Source organism: Argentina silus (genome assembly GCF_951799395.1).
Source record: "Argentina silus genome assembly, chromosome: 3".
NCBI lineage: Eukaryota > Metazoa > Chordata > Actinopteri > Argentiniformes > Argentinidae > Argentina > Argentina silus.
In genome coordinates this window covers 20,112,337-20,132,405 of record NC_139657.1, presented here as the reverse complement: position 1 = coordinate 20,132,405, position 20,069 = coordinate 20,112,337, and the positions used below count along the sequence as shown (strand labels likewise).

At 40.3% G+C, this 20,069-nt stretch overlaps 3 protein-coding genes across 3 annotated transcripts; 2 read left to right on the top strand and 1 right to left on the bottom strand.

Annotated features, from left to right (window-relative positions):
* Positions 1-365: 365 nt before the first annotated feature.
* Positions 366-6,835, top strand: hal (histidine ammonia-lyase; the record flags this gene model as incomplete). Its single annotated transcript, XM_083666111.1, has 20 exons — positions 366-612; positions 859-919; positions 1,227-1,254; positions 1,346-1,420; positions 1,496-1,568; positions 1,824-1,890; positions 1,999-2,036; positions 2,922-3,047; positions 3,162-3,301; positions 3,498-3,545; positions 3,792-3,939; positions 4,078-4,173; positions 4,297-4,355; positions 4,443-4,523; positions 4,747-4,812; positions 4,979-5,144; positions 5,261-5,395; positions 5,826-5,934; positions 6,061-6,130; positions 6,367-6,835. 20 exons carry the CDS (start codon positions 366-368, stop codon positions 6,496-6,498), a joined length of 1,965 nt encoding a protein of 654 aa, XP_083522237.1. The 3' UTR covers positions 6,499-6,835.
* Positions 6,836-9,194: 2,359 nt separating this feature from the next.
* On the top strand, positions 9,195-13,231 carry LOC310802208 (cilia- and flagella-associated protein 100-like; the record flags this gene model as incomplete). The annotated part of the gene is made up of 12 exons (XM_083666501.1): positions 9,195-9,248; positions 9,491-9,650; positions 9,748-9,815; positions 9,912-10,075; positions 10,625-10,705; positions 11,079-11,263; positions 11,704-11,771; positions 11,867-12,018; positions 12,144-12,279; positions 12,444-12,646; positions 12,881-12,974; positions 13,121-13,231. The coding sequence occupies 12 exons, from the start codon at positions 9,195-9,197 to the stop codon at positions 13,229-13,231; spliced, it is 1,476 nt and encodes a 491-aa protein (XP_083522627.1).
* Positions 13,232-13,425: 194 nt separating this feature from the next.
* Positions 13,426-15,051, bottom strand: LOC310801833 (small nuclear ribonucleoprotein F-like). Its single transcript, XM_083665997.1, has 4 exons — positions 14,994-15,051; positions 14,301-14,426; positions 14,075-14,139; positions 13,426-13,714 (listed from the first exon to the last, which is right to left on the bottom strand). Exons 1-4 carry the CDS (start codon positions 14,994-14,996, stop codon positions 13,648-13,650), a joined length of 261 nt encoding a protein of 86 aa, XP_083522123.1. The 5' UTR covers positions 14,997-15,051; the 3' UTR covers positions 13,426-13,647.
* Positions 15,052-20,069: the final 5,018 nt, after the last annotated feature.

The window sequence follows — 20,069 nt, the reverse complement described above, 5'->3', positions numbered from 1 at the left end:
GTTAACTCAAGGAATTCTGAAAGCGTAACCATAAGCCTACCTATTATACATTGATAGCCACGGAAACTATCAGTTGTCCTTGTGATCAAATCAACTACTACACCTACACACTGATCTATATACATAGCCTATATAGTCGATACAGTAGATAGATACACTCTAGATATAGATAGCTAGATCAGTGCACATACAGCAAATCAAGCTTGTTTTGGCCACGTCACATAGGTGAGAAAGGTAGCCAGTCAATGAGGCGTGGTTTCCGTACATGTGTGTGATTGGTCGCTTACTTTTGGGTGCTGAACTTGGTACCTTGGATAGCGACGCTCGATGGTCAGTGCAGTACAGAATTCTACTACTGACGCGCCATGCCTCGTTACACGGTCCACATTCGGGACGAGTGGCTGACAGTGCCCTGTCGAGATCCCACCTACACCATCCAATGGCTCGGATACGAGGCTCTCAAACGCTACACCAAGAACAAGCCCGACAATGGGGGCATCAAAGCGGTGAAAGACATCCGATTTGTCGCGAGAAGGTGCCAGGGTCAGGGACTGTTGGACGCGGAGGACACCATCGAGGATGTTCTGGAGGACAATGACTTTGTCGAACTTGGTAATTAACCTAAACCTGGATTTAAGATCTTATTTAAAGTTCATTAATCTCATTTGTGCCATCTTTTGTCATGTTCTAATACAGTATGTCTTTAACAATAGGCCATAATAACGCTTTTATGCACCAACAACTAAACCAAAATGACATGAGATATGAGTCTAGGCTTTAGACTGAGTCATATTGTCTATCAAGAGGTGTTTCCTCCGGGTTATTGTCTATTTTGTATTAATTGTCATCTATTTCTAGCCATTGAAGGGGATACCATGTCTCCAGACTTCATCCCATTCCAACCTGGAGTTTCACACCTGTATCCTAACAATTTCATAGAGCGTTATGGAAACAGTAAGCAGTGATTTACTACAAGTAGGCGTACCCCTCCCTAATGCTATCCTACTCATAGTCATGTCATACTGTAGTAAGGGTGACATATGTGGGTGAATAAATTGTTTAGTGTGAATTACCAGTGGCTTCCTCTCACGCACCAAAGTAGAAAGCTTTGTTTATCATGAGTAAAAGGTGGTTTAGTCATCGTGCATGCATTACAATATGTCCCTACTACCTACCCGACCTATTCTCTGTATTCTGGTCCATATATCCTTAACCAGTATCAACAGAACTACTGCGTACAGAGAACCGGGAAATGTGAGTATTATTGCTTTACGACACTGCCATAAATGTTATTTTTCATACCTGAGCAATAAGTGACACTGTATGTCAAACATGCTTTCTGTAGAACCTTTTCTTAGATGGCAACAGCCTGACTTCGACGGACCTGGTCAATTTAGGAAGGGGGATGTACAAGATAAAGGTAATGATCAACAATGAGGTAATCATGGTGGTTGCAGATTAATTTTTGAGTTACTAAATCCCATCACATTTTCAGCTGACCCCAGAGGCAGAAACCAAAGTTGTGAAATCCAGAGAGCTTCTTGACACCATTGTCAAAGAAAACAAAGGTGAGAGAATGAAGTTAGTAGGGGCAGTTAATATTTACCTGTAATATTACACTTTGTTATGTTTGAGTAGTTAGGGTTAGGGTTAGGGTTAGTTTCATGAGAGCACATCTGTAAGATATTTTATTTTATTTGGAATGTATTCAATAGATCAGGTAGTTCAAACCAGATTGAAGCTATCTTGAATGAATGCAACAATGTGTCCACTGTCATTAGAATTTACCTTTAATGCAACTCTCTCTCTCTCCTTTTCTTCAGTTGTCTATGGAATCACTACAGGGTTTGGGAAATTTGCCCGCACAGTCATTCCTGTCCACAAGCTCAAGTATGGATTGTACTCTACTGTATCTACTCTTACAGTTTTATCTCTCTCTCTTGAAACATGAGATTGGGCTATTGTTTATTCTGTTGTCATGTGTTGTCTTTCCCATAGAGAGCTGCAGGAGAATCTGGTCCGATCACACTCAGCTGGTGAGTGTCTAAATATTTTCTCCACAGACACCCACATACTACAGCTCTAACTCTCCAAACTTCATTTCCACTAATGCAAGCTTTGTTGATAATGTAGGGCTTTCTTCAAAAGAGTGAGGCACAGATGACAAGTTGATTCGAGAGGCATTACGTAGGCTTTATTGCTGCAGCAAGAGTACATGTATGCCACTGGTCACACACACACTAAAGTTATTCCCAGGCGTGAGAGTATAGAAAAGGTATCTTTATCTTATTTGGCATACATCATTAGACAATCGTCACAGACAAGTGAAAAAGAACAAGGTCTTCTTGGAAGTTGAAAAATAACTAGGTTGATTTAAACAGCAAGCCTAGGGCCTGCAAAGACAGCAGTTTCTTGATAAGCAGAGTCACACAGAGAACAGTGGAAATGTACAGCTCCATCAACAACAATTAACACATGAGGCATTTGCATAGCATTCAGATGGTACAGCAGGATTCTTCAATAAGAACATACATTTTCCCCAAACCAAGCAGAGGCAGGAAACTGTATTTGATACAGTGTAGATGTACAGAGCAGATACAGAGACCAAGCATCAATGCTGCATACAAGTGGGGACCTCGCCCACTATGCTTTGATCATGTGGGGAGATACAAAGAGGACACATCAATACAGGACACATACATCAACCTGGCATAAAAATAGGCACAATGAGTGCTCAACACATTATCACTCTCACAGATGGATAAATACCCAAATAACTCTTCTGAATAAATGCATATCAACATTTACCAGCAACATAGTCTTTTGCCATTCATTTACATTCACTGTACTTGGCAAATATGAAGCTAATGATATCCTGTGTTTCCTGTTTATGCTACTTTGTCCCATGCCCTGCGGTTTAGGTGTGGGCAATCCTCTGAGTCCAGAGAGAACCCGGATGCTACTGGCTCTGAGGATCAACGTCCTGGCCAAAGGTCACAGTGGGGTCTCCCTGGAAACCCTCCATGCCATGATCCAGGCTTTCAATGGTAAAACCTGACCTCAGCTGGAACTTCGGGTCCTGCCAAATCTATTGGGGGGGGGGGGGGGGGGAGGGGGGTGTAAATGAGGGGAGTCACTGACATCTTTGGATGTCCCTGTAGCGTCTTGCCTGTCCTACGTCCCTGAGAAGGGGACAGTTGGTGCCAGTGGAGACCTCGCCCCCCTCTCTCACCTGGCTCTGGGATTGATGGGAGAGGGAAAGATGTGGTCCCCTAAGAGTGGCTGGGCGGACGCCAAATATGTAAGAGTTATGCTGTCACTGTAACTTCTCAATGGGCATGGTGGAGACATAATGCAATATGCCAGTGTTTACCTTGCGGTCAAAACAGTGCCAGAGCGAGAGGTCCAATGGGAAAACATGGGAACACATGTTTGTTTTTCTATGACCCCCCCTTGACCTTTTACGTTTGTTTTTCTCTCCTTTCATCTCTGTCCAGGTCCTGGAGGCCCATGGACTGAAGCCTATAACACTGAAGCCTAAGGAGGTAAGGCTTAAACTCTAATTCACTCCCATGCTGTATTTACACTCTAATCTAAGGATATAAATATTGAGTAGAAGAATGTATCATTGACTCCACAAACCACACAATCATCAAACAGCAAACATCCCAATCAGTGTGCATATAGCTGCTGATATTCCATAATGTTTTACATCTTGTCCATGATGTTTTGAATTGAGCTATAATGTTCCTCTTGCTCCCCCCTTTCTCTTTCCCTCCTTTTGCCCATAGGGTCTAGCCCTGATCAATGGAACCCAGATGATCACATCTCTGGGGGCGGAGGCTGTGGAGAGAGCTGAGGCCATCGCCAGGCAGGCTGACATCATTGCTGCTCTCACCCTGGAGGTGCTGAAGGGGACCACCAAGGCCTTCGACAGTGGTGAGGATAGGTGGCCGCTATCTGCAACTGATGATCTGACAAACCATGACTAAAACTGATTTTAACCCACACCACCACTCCTTCTCTCATGCTTGGTGATTACTCCCTCTCACCCTCCTTCATCCTCCTCCCCTCTAGATATCCATGCACTGCGTCCCCATCCGGGACAGATAGAGGTGGCCATGCGCTTCCGTTCTTTACTGGACTCAGACCACCACTCTTCGGAGATAGCAGGTGACTAAGCAGATCTATTAGGGGGGAATATAACTGCATATAATACTATAATGACTTTGAGTCACTTTAAAGCCTGTTCCCTCAATCTATGGTGTATCAGCTGTTGCTTATCTGTATTGCCAGAGAGCCATCGTTTCTGTGACAGAGTCCAGGATGCCTATACCATGCGCTGCTGTCCTCAGGTAACTTAGCATGCAAGACAGATATGGCTTATATCTTACCAGAGCAGAGTCAGCCATTCTCAGTCTTGTCTTTTCTCTCAATACTAGGTCCATGGTGTTGTCAACGACACGATAGCCTTCGCCAAGACCATAATCAACACAGAGATCAACAGTGCCACCGACAACCCTGTATCCTTCTCTGTCCATGAGTCAAAAATACCATAGCAAGTGTGATACTGTAGGTTAGCATAGTTAAAAGTAAAACCTATACAAAATAATGTGTCTTCCCTTAACATTATAGTTTTGTGGTGTAGCTATACCTCATGTAAGTGTTTCAGCTGAGAAATGTATCTCTAGCCAAACGTGCCCCTCCTACCCCGTGTGGCAATTTGATTCTTAATGGCTGCATCAGATGGTATTTGCAGATAGGGGAGAGACAATTTCCGGAGGGAATTTCCATGGAGAATACCCAGCAAAGGTGCAGTAGATATCCACAACCTTTGGACAACCTGTGTAACTTTTCATATGAGACCTAAATTAGAGGATATTTTAAGTATGTACATTATTGCATAGTGTGTGCTGCAGACATGCTCCCTATATGTTCTTCTTTTTAACCCACCTCCTCTATCACCCCCTCTCTATAGGCTCTGGACTTCTTGGCTATAGCAGTACATGAGCTGGCCTCTATCAGTGAGAGGAGGATTGAGCGTCTGTGTAACCCCTCTCTCAGTGAGCTGCCTGCCTTCCTGGTCAATGAGGGGGGTCTCAACTCAGGCTTCATGATCGCCCACTGCACCGCTGCTTCCCTGGGTTAGTCTGTGAATACACATTATCATACACATCTTTCGTGTATCTGACCTGAGTGTCTCCATTGAAGGTACTGTAGCATGCTACTTTATGTCACAGTGAAACTTCCTGTTCTGTAGTTTCAGAGAATAAGGTGCTGTGCCACCCCTCTTCCGTGGACTCCTTGTCCACCAGCGCTGCCACAGAGGACCACGTGTCCATGGGAGGCTGGGCAGCCAGGAAGGCCCTGAGGGTGGTGGAACATGTGGAGCAAGGTGGGAGAAGCTTTAGCCGTTGATTTGGACTTGATAGATGATCATACAGTAACTCATTAGGTTGCTTTTGATTACTTGTTTCTGTTTAAACCGCTCAGACATAGTTTTGTCATGTCTGAAATATTTATTGTTGATTCATTTAAAACCAGATCATGTATGAGCTTTTTTTTTGCAAGAGATTATTTATTTTGAAACCAGTGTCAACCACTTTTAGAGCTTTTTAAATTTTTTAATTAGGCTATTATATATGGGCATGAGGGTGAGTCTCTTCCGTGAACTGGACTCTGATAATGTCCCTTTTTAAACCACAAACAAAACAAACTGACAGTGGGTAATATGTAACCCCATGGGGATGCTGACCACAGCAGTGAAGCACAGGCAAACACAGAAAAGCAGCCGTCAGCTCAAGTTCCACTTTCTCTCCCCTCAGTTCTTGCAATTGAGCTGTTAGCTGCTTGCCAGGGTATCGAGTTTCTACGCCCCCTGCGTACCACCACACCATTGGAGAAGGTCTATGACCTTGTGCGCAGCTTGGTCAAGTAAGTCAAACAGATGTGACCAAGGTACACACATTTAGGTCCCCTGAAATATTGAACAGGCTGGTTAATATTTATCCAATGTTCCTGGTCCTCTGCCCCCTCTTTCTCTTGCCCTGTGCCTCTCAGACCCTGGATTAAGGATAGGTTCATGTCCCCGGACATTGAGGCGATCCATCGTCTTCTTCTGGACCAGAAGGCAAGTGTGGGGACTAAGATAGAGGTTATTCTGAGCCTACATCTATTAAATTGAGGCCCAAACACATAATGTATATCATCAAACATTAACAAACTGTAAATGTTCACTAAAGTGTGAAGACAGTTATTGGACCTGCAGTAAGTTAATATGTGGTACAGTACGAAGCAGCTTCCATATTTGCTAACCTGTGCATGTGGGTTTTTTTGGGGGGCGGGGGTTATTGTCTACCCATCCAGGTGTGGAATGTGGCTGCGCCTTACATTGAGAAGTATAATTTGGAGTACATTCCAGAATCCCGTCCCATCTCTCCCACTGCCTTCTCACTGGACCCCCCAGCATCACCACGGAAACGCGTCCGCCTTGAGTGAAGACATCATCTCTGTACTTAAAAAAAAAAAATATCTTACTTCCACTACAATCCAAATTACTGCAAAAGTGTAATTTATCAACACTCTGTCATACTTTTGAACAAGACGTTTTAACTCCTCCACTGATTGAGGCTAGAGATGCAGATATGTTATCTCACTCCCTTCCACATTCAGTAGACTAGAACTTGATTTACTTTATCAAACTTGATGTATTCAGCCACTCAGAAAATCAATGTGAAATTCTTCATCAATAATAAATGGTAATCAATATGCAAACTAATATTTATTTCAACTCCTGTAAGTCCCATAAACATATAAAATGGATGTAATGCCTTATTGCTACCTCAGTTATTTCATATACATTTTGGAAATTGATCATGCACTTGATCTTGCATATAGAATAAATGAATAATCTATGCAATAAATGAATGTTCCATTCTGCTTTTTATACCACCATCTCCTATATCTAGATATTTTATCTTATTCTGTTCTATTTTTTATTATTATTATATATATATATATATATATATATATATATATATATATATATATATAAGAAATGTCACCTCATAGTATGTGCGTACAGTATTCTGTATATTCATATTCAAATACGAATTATATTTTTCCACTGACATTTTCCACATAATTTCCAAGAATTGGAATAATATCCAGTTAATAATTATACACAAGCATGAATTTGGGGATTGGAGCTATAGCAAACAGACATAGGCTACTTCAAAAGAGACACAGAAGGGCAAACTGACAAACACAGGTGCTGTGTAAATATGTATTTTCTGAGAACTGCCCAAAACCTGATTTGAAACTTCAGTTGGGGATATAGGTTCTTCATTACACAACGTTCTGCTCCTTCTCAGGGCTTGGCGCGCAATGTAATGTAAGTGACATTCTGGGCCAACATGAGTTTTATATATAAATATAAATCTCTGGATGAGGTCTTTCTAATGACAAAGGATGTGACTGAAATACTACTTAACCTACGTAATAAACACTAGGCCCATCAATCTCAGATTTGTTTTGGCAAAATTAAATAATTCACTTGCGCGCCAAGTCCTCGTTCTATTCTCTCCTCCTAACAATGTCCCCCTAGCATCCTGCACACAATAGTCTGTACCTTTCCATCCCAGAGAATAATTAGGATATATGCTAGACCGTTGTGTCGAACCTATCAAAAGTCAAAATAGCCCGAACCATTAACACATTTCCTTTATAACTACGCGCTTGGTAGTAGGTCTAATAAAACACATTTTTTTTTATCGACATAGCTACAGTCCGCAGTTTTGCGTGAATTGTTTATATTCGAATGTGCGTCACGCATTTGAATTTTAGCCTCAGATTAGAATCGTCATACATCTCTCGAAGATTAGTCCAAAATTAGGTAGCCCATAAGATATTTTACCGGAAACCTGCAGAAAAACATTTCAGGCAAGTATGGCCTTGACTTCCGATAACCTAATTGCTGGCTATTCATGTCTGGTGAATTTAAGTAGCAATAGTCTTCCTAAAAATGCCATTTAGAATGTATTAATAATGTGTCCTATCTATTAAGTCTAATGTAGTTTGACATTATTTTGCATTGTTCTCTAAACTACTAGTCTAACAACCTACTCATATGTCAAATCACCATCTCCTTTGAACAGAAAATGGAAATTGACATGCACTCCCCTCTGAAAATGCCTGTCATAAAGAAAGGTACAGGAACAACATTGAAACAACTTGTCTTTATTTCAATAGAATTTGATACAAATGTAACTACAATATTTATTAGTTGGTTACACAGAAGGTAATATAAAGGTATGGGGAATGCATAAACATGATCAGTATTTCACATCATCAAATATTTACCCTATACCTTTATTGTATAAAGAGCATGCAAGACAACTAGGCCTATAAATCTCATAAGAGATGTCCATCTGTAGTTGAGTCCAACTCAACTATCTGACAAGCATTGGTTTGTCAACCATACCATTTTGGCCTAAATATACTGTATTTATGAAATTGCAATTAATCAACATCAGAGGAAGTTTACATAGAACTACTATCTAGCTTGATATAAACTTACCTATTTAACATAATCTGAGTGGTAGCATATGTTTCACTAAATTATTTCCATTCTTTCAGTTAAGATAAGTGCACCAAAAGCAACTCCTCACTCTGAATACCTCTCAAGGAGGAGGGGTGGCCTGACAGGTATTTAAGCTTTGAGACAAGTCTGTGTCATTTTGACTAGTCTATTACTACAAGAGGTTTATTATAATAAATATGGCATTTTATTTCAGAAAGTCTTGATGAAAAATCAAAGCCATCCCTTGATGCGGTCTGGCTGAGATCAAGAAATAGAACAGGTACAATGTATATGCAAATTAGGCTACTAGACTATAGGGAATCTGGATATTCTTATTTTTACATTCATATTGGGCATGTTTTTTTGTTTTGTTTTTAAAGTTCAAGACAGAATAATGATTTTTTTTATATCTCTATTTTACATCTCATATTTGTGTTGTTGATTATGTACATCCCCTACATCTTATTTTTTTCAAAGGATTACCTGACTATACACAGTGCTTTTTTCATAGGAAAAATGTGTTGAACAGTTAAATAATACAGTAACACTCAGAAACACACCTTTTTCAGATGCAGACAGAGAAGCTGCTAACCCTAACCCATATGTGCTTCCTATGGAAATGGACATTTTCAAAAAGAGAGAAGTTGATTTCATCATTAAACAACAAGTATGTATTACTTTCTGAGGCTAACTTATGAAGTGATCTTGTGTACATAAATAACAGAACATCCATGTCTAGTTATAAATGGATATATGAACCATAAATATAAAAAAATCTAATAAATCTAATAAAATAACCATGAATATGTTGGCCTATAGTCTGCATCGACTGTCCATGTAATTCATTTTAACAAGTGATTTATAAAGATAGATATTTTGAGCTACCTTGTTCATTATGTTGTCTCTCAGGAGAAGAGGTTCTTCAGCAGTCTCCCAACCCAGATGAAGAGCACCTTCCTGTCCCGTCTCAGGTGTCGCTCTGCCCCCATGAGGAGCACTGTAGAAGACACCATCCCTGAAACAGAGAAATGCAGGAGGGACAAAACCACATGGGCCACAGTCACTAAAGGCATGACAGCTGTCATGTTTACATAGCATTACTGCTTTAACACTGTCATGGGACAGGGCAATCTGATCTGACCCAATTCTCCCTTGTTATTCTGCAGGTTGCAGTCAAGAGAGGGAGAACATTAGGGACTATCTAGCTAAACAGAGAGAAATGTTTATGTTGCAGGTGAAAATGTCAAATTAAAACATAAAATGACCTATGTTATATGTGTCAATAGATGAGTGGGTATGTATGACCAGTATGTTGTCTCTCTCTTTGTAGTATTCTCTGTCAGTTAAACGGGACACTATCAAACAGCTGGAGAAGGAAGCAGTCGTTGAACACCATAGGATAAGCCTTGCTGAAAAGCATTTGGAGGACGATTCTGTTGCCTTTGAAAAATTTATCAAGGAGAACGACCAGAATTCTGTGGAAGCCGTTAAGTCGTTAGTATCACTGCAACTTGTTCTCAGGAGAATCTGATTATAATACATATGAACTTTTAGAGTGTCTGTAATTGTTTGAGGAAAGTTTGCACCGTAGCTTATTCCAGGTTCCAGGAAACAAAAAACTTAGGGAAGGAAAAAAATAAATGTTTATGTAGAAAGATACCAACGTTTCAGTCTTCATCACAGTGTTTAAACACCCTATAAACACCCTGATGAAGGTTTGTTGAACTGAAATGTTGGTATCTTTCCACATAAATGTGAAGTAGCCGGAAAGCCAGTGTGCTGAAGTTGTTTCCTTCTCAGAGTGTCTGTAATTGACCAGTATCCAATAGCCTATGCTCAAGTCTAATAGATGAGGCTTTTCCTTGTTAACCAAATTGAGCCCCAAGTAGTTGTTGGGAATAAAACATGACATTCAGTCAGTTGGCTCATGAAAGATCCATTACATGTATAGTGTCTGCCTAGATCATGGTGAAAAAGCAGTGTCACAAAGAAATGATTTAATATGCAGTCTAATCCTATTGAGTATTGATGTTATCTTTCCAGGGCAGAGAAAGAAACAATGATGAAAATGGAGAAGACAGCGGAAATCAAAAAAGTAACAGCACAAATGATGGCCATGAAAAGGTACTGAACCACCCCCCCCCATAAAAAAAAACAAAAAAACCCATAAAAGTCTCTTACGAGTCGGATTTGAAAGATTCCAGCATTTAGCCTCTACAGTCCTCCGCTCCACCAACTGAGCTATCGAAAGGACACTGCAGCAAGTGGGAAAATGTGCCACTAGTAGACACACAAATGTGTGTCTACTAAAATAGGAACTAGCAGAATGAACTACAACCAGTGTTTTATCAACCCCATCGTTGTTAACTTTACAGTAATTGTAGCTCTCTTTGTTGGTACACATTGAGCTTGACAGTCATGAAACTCCCGCTGTTGAGGATTTTGTGATGATTCAGCTCGCAAAATGACACTTTCTTATATTTTTGTACTCTCTCAGTGACATCTCAAAGTATCAGGAAATCCTGAAGGAGTATCAGACGTACAGGACGTTTCTGAATGCCGTCGCACCTGCAGAATGGCGCGAGGAGAAAAAGCGCAAGAAGGAGGAGAGAAGGGCAGCCAAGCAGAGCCAGAGACAAATTAAAGATAAAAAGCTGTTCTGTCTTCCTTCATCAGCGAAAGGTAGGCTATTAGCTGAATACATGTACGTTTTTTTGTCAATTCAACTTACTTTATAATTTTTTTTTTTTTTTTTTTATCATCATAAGTATGAAGCGAATAATAATAACCACATGAACCCAAACCTATTACTACATTCGCGTGAACCTAACCAATGTGAATACAGTTGCAGCACATTGTTTCAATAACATTCCACCTTATTTTTTCACCTCATCCTCACCATCAGAGGATAAGAAAACGTTTCCACCCTATGGCAGACGTGATTCAAGAGTTACTAAAATTACACAGGCAAGAAGACTGAGTAAAAGGTCAGAGCATCATATGATTTTTTTTACTTGTAAATTTTGCCATAAAATGGGAGCTTGGTTGTATTTATTCTGAAAATTTTGATTTAATGTAGTGCTCAGTTTTGTGAATTTCATTATAACTCTTCAGTGTGAAAGCAAACACACAGGAGAGACGAGAATCAATCCCAGAGGTGCCAGAGACAGAGGTCTCAGACAGTGATGAGGTTTGGTTTAGTTTCCTTTTTTATTAGTGAAATAACCTTTTTCGTTCTTTTACAACATTGGTGTTGACGTTGTTTGTTGCTTCTCCTCCTAGGAGGAGCCTGAGCTGTGTTTCTCAGACGCTAGGGACATGCTTAACGTCCTGACAGTTCTGGAGGAGCAGAACCTTTCCTACATCCAGAACTTCCAGGAAACTGAGGAGGCTATGGATGAGATCCGCAAAACTGTCCAGCTAACACAAGACAAAATGTAAGGGCACAATTCATGTTCTACAGTAGGCCTACATTATTCCACCATTCAAACAAAACATGCCTGTGATTATGGTATCACACCAGATAGCTAATGTGACTGCGAACGGTGTGTACTTTTAAAAGGAACAATGACACCCAAATCCTGCGACAGCAGATTGACATCCTGCAGTTAACCATTCAGAGGGAGGAGGAGAAGACCTCTGAGCTGGAGCTCAAGTCCAGGATCTTCTCCTATGGCGAATACAGAGCTGATAAACAGGTCTGTACTTTAATAGTTATAATGAGTAGTAATGGATGAAAATTCCTTTAATGATGGGACAATGAGATTTAGAACAACAAAGTTACATAGCGCTTCTTATGTTTTCTGTGCTTGTGGTTTGGCTTTGATTCATTGACTGATTCAATATCACCTCCTCCGTGCAGGATGCTATGCTCAACATCCTGCACAAGAAGGTGAAAGAGGTGTACAGGGTGTGTGTTGGGGAGGTGGACTCCAACATCAAAACTCTTCACATGCTGGCCAATATAGAAAACAAGATGGAAGAGGTCATGGACCGCCTGGAGACACTGCCACCAGAGAAGATAGATGCTGTGAGAACCATGAGGGAGAAGGAGAAGAGGCTGAGGTGTGTCCTTTTTTACATACTATTACATACTGTACTCACTAGACTTTGACATCACTACAAGTCACACCAAAATGTTTAAGAGCCCTATTGCAAAGTGTTTTTTTTTTTTTTTTACAAGAAATCATTAAGATTTCTCTGGACTAAATGGTTTCTCCTTTTGGGTTGGTGTTTGTTGGTTCTGGGTCTTCTTGTCTCTTATGATTTGGGTGGATTCCCCATTTTCCTTTATTCCAGGATGCGTGAGGAGAAGATGCTGATGAAAAAACATCACCAGGAGGAGAGACTCAAACTGGCTCTGCAAAGGGCCACATCTGATAGCAAGAAAAGGGTTGGTGTTCTTTTGACAGTCCTATTGTGTAGAGGTTATCTATCTCTTTACTATGTGTTGTTGCAGAGTACTTCTCTAGAACCAAATGAATTGATAATACCCAAAACCTGTTCACACCATAAATACCATTTCGTTCATGTCTCTAGACTGGCCGAAAGCTAATGCCGCGATCTGAGCCCTCAGAAATAAAAAAGAAGGACAAGATACACGTATTGACCACTAGAGAGCAGGAGGACGCCTTGTACTTCTTCACCTGAACCTTTGCACACACATTCATGAATTATAAATAAGCTATTGCATGTTACATTACAGTTAATTGGGAAATTAAATGTATACTTTGAATACATTATTTTGAAATATTCTTGTCTCATGTTACACGTTATTTTAAAATCTTTCTAAAAAATAAATAATTAACAGAAATGATGCACATTCTTCAAAGAAAGGAAAGATAGAAGGTACAAATGAAAAGTGCAATATGCACAAATTTATTACACTTGTGCTGAGGTGCACAACAGTTTGGATAATTGTACAAAGAAGACAACTGGTTGTCCAGAAATTTTCAGAACAAGAAGTTGCTCACAAAAACAAAGATTACTATTACCAAGAACACAATCTGCAATCATACACATACAGTAAAAAAGTAATGCTTCCAATAGCATAACAGTGCATCCAGTCACTCTTTCATTTCACCATCCTCCTCTTCTTCCTCCACTCCTCTGATATACAATACATTGTTGCATCTGTGTGTGTGTGTGTGGGGAGGGGGGGGCAGACAGTATACAGTTAGCTCTGCATGGGCTGGTCAGAATACCAGTTATACCAGTAATTCATAAGTTGTTCAATTCAGAAGTCCCAGCCAAAAGAGGATATTTCTCTGAATTACTTTAGTACTTTGGAGCTAACAAAAAATACAAGTTCCACGACAACGTAAATGTTTACAACACTTCACAGTCAAGGACCTGCATTTCGAATGATCTAACAGCACGAGTCAATCTCAAATTTGAATGGAACACAAAATGAAATGATACTTGAGGTTACAAGGACTGTTTTCCAAGGTACTGTAAACATTGCCATTATCCAAATGTAAAACTTTAACTTACCTAACTAGCACTTCTCCTAAATGGCCAGCCAATGCTCCATCCACATACTCTTCAGTGTTGGCCAGCTGCAAAAAGAGACATCACTCATTGTAATGCAAACAGTTTTATAAGCGGAAGGCACATGTTGTGGTAACTGTGTGCATGATGAGGCATATAGCACTCGATTTACTCAGTAATACTTTGATTTGCACTGTTCTCAAATACTTTATCGGTCTGGTCCACAAACCTGCATGTTCATGTAGCTATCCACCGACACTAGGTAGCCTTTATATTCCATGCCCCACTTCAGCTTGATCATCACCGGCTTGCCAGTCAGCCCATTGAGGAAGGGTTTGGGATTTAACGGCAAACTCTGCAATCACAACATTAGCACATGATGTTAAAGCTACAATCCGATATCTTTTTAGTCAAACGGTGACCCCATCACTTGATTTGCTGTTAAGGGATGATGCTAGATAGGCTTGAGTGTAATTCATTTCAAATTCACAGATGGAGCTATCGTATACATAATGCAAGTAAGGACTGACAGTCCATGATATCAACATATTTTAAAACGACACAATATTTGTTTACAAAGCTATTTTGTTTGACAAACAATGGAGTAAAACAGCGTTATTTGGGGTTGATTATGGGGAACCTCATTATGCATTTAATAAGTTACATTCTTCAAGAATCAAAATACTTAATTGTAATGGCCATTGAACACTGTACACATTGGCTGCAAAAAAGTTAGCAAGCTACTAAACTAGCATCTAGCTAGTTGGTTGCAAGCAATATACAACACAGATGAGACATAATGTGCGCAATTTAGGATTCTTAAATCAAATTTAGGAGAGCTAGGATTTGCATATCTAACAAACAAAAGTCTTCACCAGCGAGCAACTTCTACAAAAAATAACATTAACAAATATACATTTACCATTGTGAAGACAAAGCTACTGAAGGGAGGAGATAACAACGTTTGCACGCCGTCGCCGAGTAAGTGAACTCTGAACTCTCGTCTGCATAGAACCTGGACTGTGATTGGTTGAAATAATGCCACTATTCACCCCGATTGGTGAGATAGCACTGGAAAAAGATTTGCGGGAAAGATTGATGTAATATGTTTCAATTTACATGAGTTACAACAAAGACAGTAAGTTGGTTACACTTAATTGTTAACATTGATTTTACTTTAGTCATTTATGATAGCTACATTGTACAATGTTACAATAGAAGTTGTAGTTGTAACCACCAGGTGGTAATGTTCTCACATGATTCTAACTCGCTCAGCTTGTGTTGCTTTAAATAATGGAGTTTAGAGACAATTCTAACTCCATGCTCTAAACTAAAATGAACTCAGTGTCACATGAGATAAATGAAATGCAGTGACTTGTATTGCCTGCAGCCATTTGTCTGTCAAATACATTCCATACTTAAAAAGTAAGCAAATTCTCTCTCTCTCTCTCTCTCTCTCTCTCTCTCTCTCTCTCTCTCTCTCTCTCTCTCTCTCTCTCTCTCTCTCTCTCTCTCTCTCTCTCTCTCTCAGCCTAGTACACTTGGCAAGTGCCTACCTCTGCGCACACCCTCTAGCATTGAACACCCACATCCATGCTCTGACTTGGTGTAAAACCCTAAATCATCCCAGAGGCCGCTTATGATAAATGGCTGCTGACAGGAGAGATCACAGCGATTTTCAGTATTTTATTGGATGGTATAGCTCTACTGGGTGGGTTGATTACAATTCTTACGCATAGAATATAGCAGAAGAATTCACAATCCAAACAAACCACAAACCTATTACATGGACAGGGTGCTGAGCGTTTGGAATTTACAAACTGATTAACAGTCCATGGACATGAAATATAATTCCTTTATCTAAAAGGTTTCCATGTTTATGACAGTCCTCTCCATTTTCAGTTACGATGAAGGCCCATAAAGAGTATGTCTGAGAACATCATCAGAGGCTTAAGTAGTGTATTTTTTTCAGGTGCTGTTGCTGGTACCAATCACTACTTATCTCTATTGTTGATACATCATATGAGATATTTACATGTAAACCTCCAAACTCCTGGGATACTTCAGTATATATCCTAGTAATGCTATATATCTTAGTTTACTCATGATTCTATCAAACACTTCAAAATTCCCTTGGCAACAGATTAAATTCCATAAACTGAGACAAACTCAACTGCTGTCTTGCAAGACTTGCCAATTCCCACAGGATATGCCTAAACCAGCATTGATCTCCATTGTAAGGAGTAAGGGCATGTTTCTGCGATGGCCAGTAATCCTATTGTACATTCATAAAGCAGGGAAAGTACAACCTGAGAAATGATCTGTATCATTAAAGAGATATGTGATAAGGATACAAAACATTATGAAATTGATCTATGATCTGCACCTGTCACTGCTGGAACATGACCAGCCTCTACTGGCAGCACCAGAATATAACACTGCCTGTCAGCCTAATAGCTTGGCAGTTACAATGCAAAGGTTTGTCAAGAAAATGTGGCTATATATTGTTAATAGCAAAGCATAACTTAATATTATTATTCTGACTCCAAGTAATTTAATTACCATGATGGTAAAATAAGATGAGTCAAATGAGGCTTTAATAATACTGTAAACTTATACTATTATTACAAGGCAAATACTTTGTAGAATGAACAACAATACATTCTACCCTCAATGATAAATGGTAGATAGAGAGAGAGAAAGAGAGATGACCACATGGTACTCCTACAGAACTCACAGGCTCAGATGAGACAACACACCAGGAGAAAGAGAGAAGAAAAATATGTCTCTAATCATTCCATTTCATACCTTGACTTCCAACCACAGTATTTAAATAAAGAGCTTTTTGCAAGGGAACCAATCAGACGTCCATCCTAGTCATATGACATCTCAGCTTCAACACATAGTCACAGAGATCAAAGTAATTTGGCCCATCAGGGGAAGGGATCTCAAGAAAGCATACAATTGGCCATTCAAATTAAGAAAAAGAGCCAACTTGAACACTAGTTTCCAGTCCAGGAATAGACTTAATCTGTGTCCAGATAGTATGTATTAATCTGTGTTTTTGGTGATACTGCACTATTGCACACCTGCTGCACTGACAGGTCTGTCTTGTATACCATAATAGGAATCACCACTACCAGTAGAATTCCCCCCTTTGTGATTGATTGCACTTACTAAAAAGATTACACTTAGGTTCTTTGGACAATGATGAATAATGATAATTTATTTTATTCTACTCTGTACTAATGAGGGATTATTCAAGACTTTACAGATATCATTGTGGTCAACGATGAAGATGTATTGACCTTGTCTTGACCTACTTGACACAAGACCAGCATGTAAAACATGTTGTTTGTCTGAGGCTGTGTTCTACACATGGGTGTTACGCTACCCAACAACACACAGACAGACATGGAGCCTAAAGCAGGGTCACTGTGGTGGGGCGACAGACATTCCGATCATAACATACTCTCCTATTCGGGGCTCTCCCCATCCTTAACTGAGATTATCATCCTGTTTGCCCCTCTGCACAGGGTCCAGGAGGGGCCTAATTACCCCCCTGCCTGTGGTAAGAGCCAAGAAAGAAGTCAGTGTGGGTGGGTGGGTGGTGGTTGAGGATATGTTGTCATCAATCAAACAAAAAGACGTCCTCACCAAGCTACAGTTATAGTTATCTCTTACTTCAACTCAAACTTTCCTCCGTTTTTTTGGTCCTGATGTTCTTCTTTCCTCCATTACTCTTGACAGCAGTAAATCATTTCAATCTTTACCCAAGTAATGATATTGTAAGATGCATTTGTAATGTGTTGGACACTTAAAAGCAGAGCCTTTTGATTTTCAAGGCTACTTGACAGTCACATTCTCCTCCCCTACTCGTATGACCTGGGCAATGTTGTGCTGGGCAAAAAACAAGTCAATTTCTCTCCTGTGACCCTTTCACACAGTTCATCTTCTAACCTGTTTATTATACAGCAACACTGTGTCATCAAGCCCCTTGATTAATAATCAATACTCACCTTTAAATGACAGTGCTTCCTCTATGACATTAGTAATGGTTTTCTCTTCATTAATAACCATAGTTGATACTGGGCAAAGAAGCAACCAACACACTAGAAACCTGCTTCAATCTCCCCTTCATAACAACAACAACAAAAATACTATATCATGAGACCAAAAATCTGGTTGGTTTTTTAAAATGTGTCATATTACACTGGCTGATACAAACATAGGAAACTATATATTTGGTTAATACAAAGAATGGAGTCGTTGAAAAGAACCAGACCATTCTCTATTTCCCCCATATCCTCCCTGTGTCTCAATAATACAGTATATCTTCATTCATGCCAAAGGACAGATGACACGTCACATGTTGTATAAATGTGGGTCTACAACTCTCTGTGGGCTTCCCTTACGATCCCCTTTAACTCCACAATAAAATAAACGGGACAGATCTGTTGGCCTGGCTTTCATGAAGGTGAAACTCCCAGAATTCCCTTGTCTCCGTGCCCGTCTCGCTCACTTGCTAATTCAGGCCAGGGCTCAGTCATCTGGTGAATCTTTCCTGTGCAATAAGAGAAGATGTCACAAGGTGAAGAGAAATGAATGTAAACTTCCCGAGCTGTCTGGATGGTGCGGGGAGTTTAGCAGAGCGGATGAGTAGTGGTTCATTTTGTCATAATGTAGAATGGTACACTGAGCAACAACCATTTTCATAGAGTGTGATAGAGACTAAAAACTGTCTGTTGAAATATAAATTATATAAGATGTATGGAAGATGGAATGTGAAGAGGGAAAGTAATTAAGAGAGAAATACAGTATACTGAAGAAAGAAAAGGGGGTCAGGGAAGACAAGAAAGAGAGGAGAGGAGAGGTAGAGAGGGCCTTTACATCCCAACCTTTAACATGTCTGGCTATATGTCTGGCTTTTACAGGAAAGTAGACAGATTCCTTCCAAGGGGTCTCTCCAGTTCAGTAAGCATGAGGTACTAGGTGACATGGACTACTCAAGGGAGAGAGGGAGGGAGGGAGGGAGTGATATCCTTTTACAGTCTGGAAATAAAGCAGGCCAGTGGTTCAAGGAACAGCTCCCTGTCTGCCACCGTAGTGGAGCACTGGGCTAGAGCCAGGCAGTACCACTGTCCCAGACCACAGCTACAACAAGCAAGCACATGTGTGGCAGTGTTTCCTGGTGGGTTAATAAAAGAGGCCAATATCAGAATAGCACAGATAAAGGTGGTAATCGAATAAGAGTCCATCTGACCACAAATAATGTACCTGACCACATACTGTATGCACATGATCTAGCAAGTTCTGGCTAGTAGAACAGACACAAACATCTGGAATGAAAGGGAATAGAGGCATTTAACTCTATCCTGTGTGTGTTGGTTTCATCCTGCCAAGGGAGTGAAAGACAGACCAACCAGAATTAGACATCCTTCCTGAACATTTTTCATGACTGCTCTTGGGATTTGTGTATTGAAAACATGTTAGGGATGTACAGACTGAAAAACTCAAGGTGCTCCACCCCTGCCCTGTGTAATCATTTGCGGACTACCAAAATAACCCATAAAAATCTAAAAACACACAGACATGAACCCCATTCCCCCAAGACAGAGAAAGTCGTCAGTGTGACGAGAGCTGCAACATTCCAGGAATGTCCTGATCTGTCAGGGTTGGGATGCCTAAGGGGAGAGACAGGGAAAGGGAATGCCTCCCCCTACACACACACACACACACACACACACACACACACACACACACACACACACACACACACACACACAAAAACACTCCAACGTATACTGTATGTACACACGCGAGTCAGGTCAACCTGAGAAACAGAATGATTCACTGACAGGCCATATTCAGAGTGAGAAGTGATTACTCCTGACCTCATGTATTTACAGGCCCAAACTCTCTGAGACACCTTCACCTATTAATCTTAGCCAATCACTCCCACACCCTCTCTTTCTCACACCATATTTCATCATCTCAA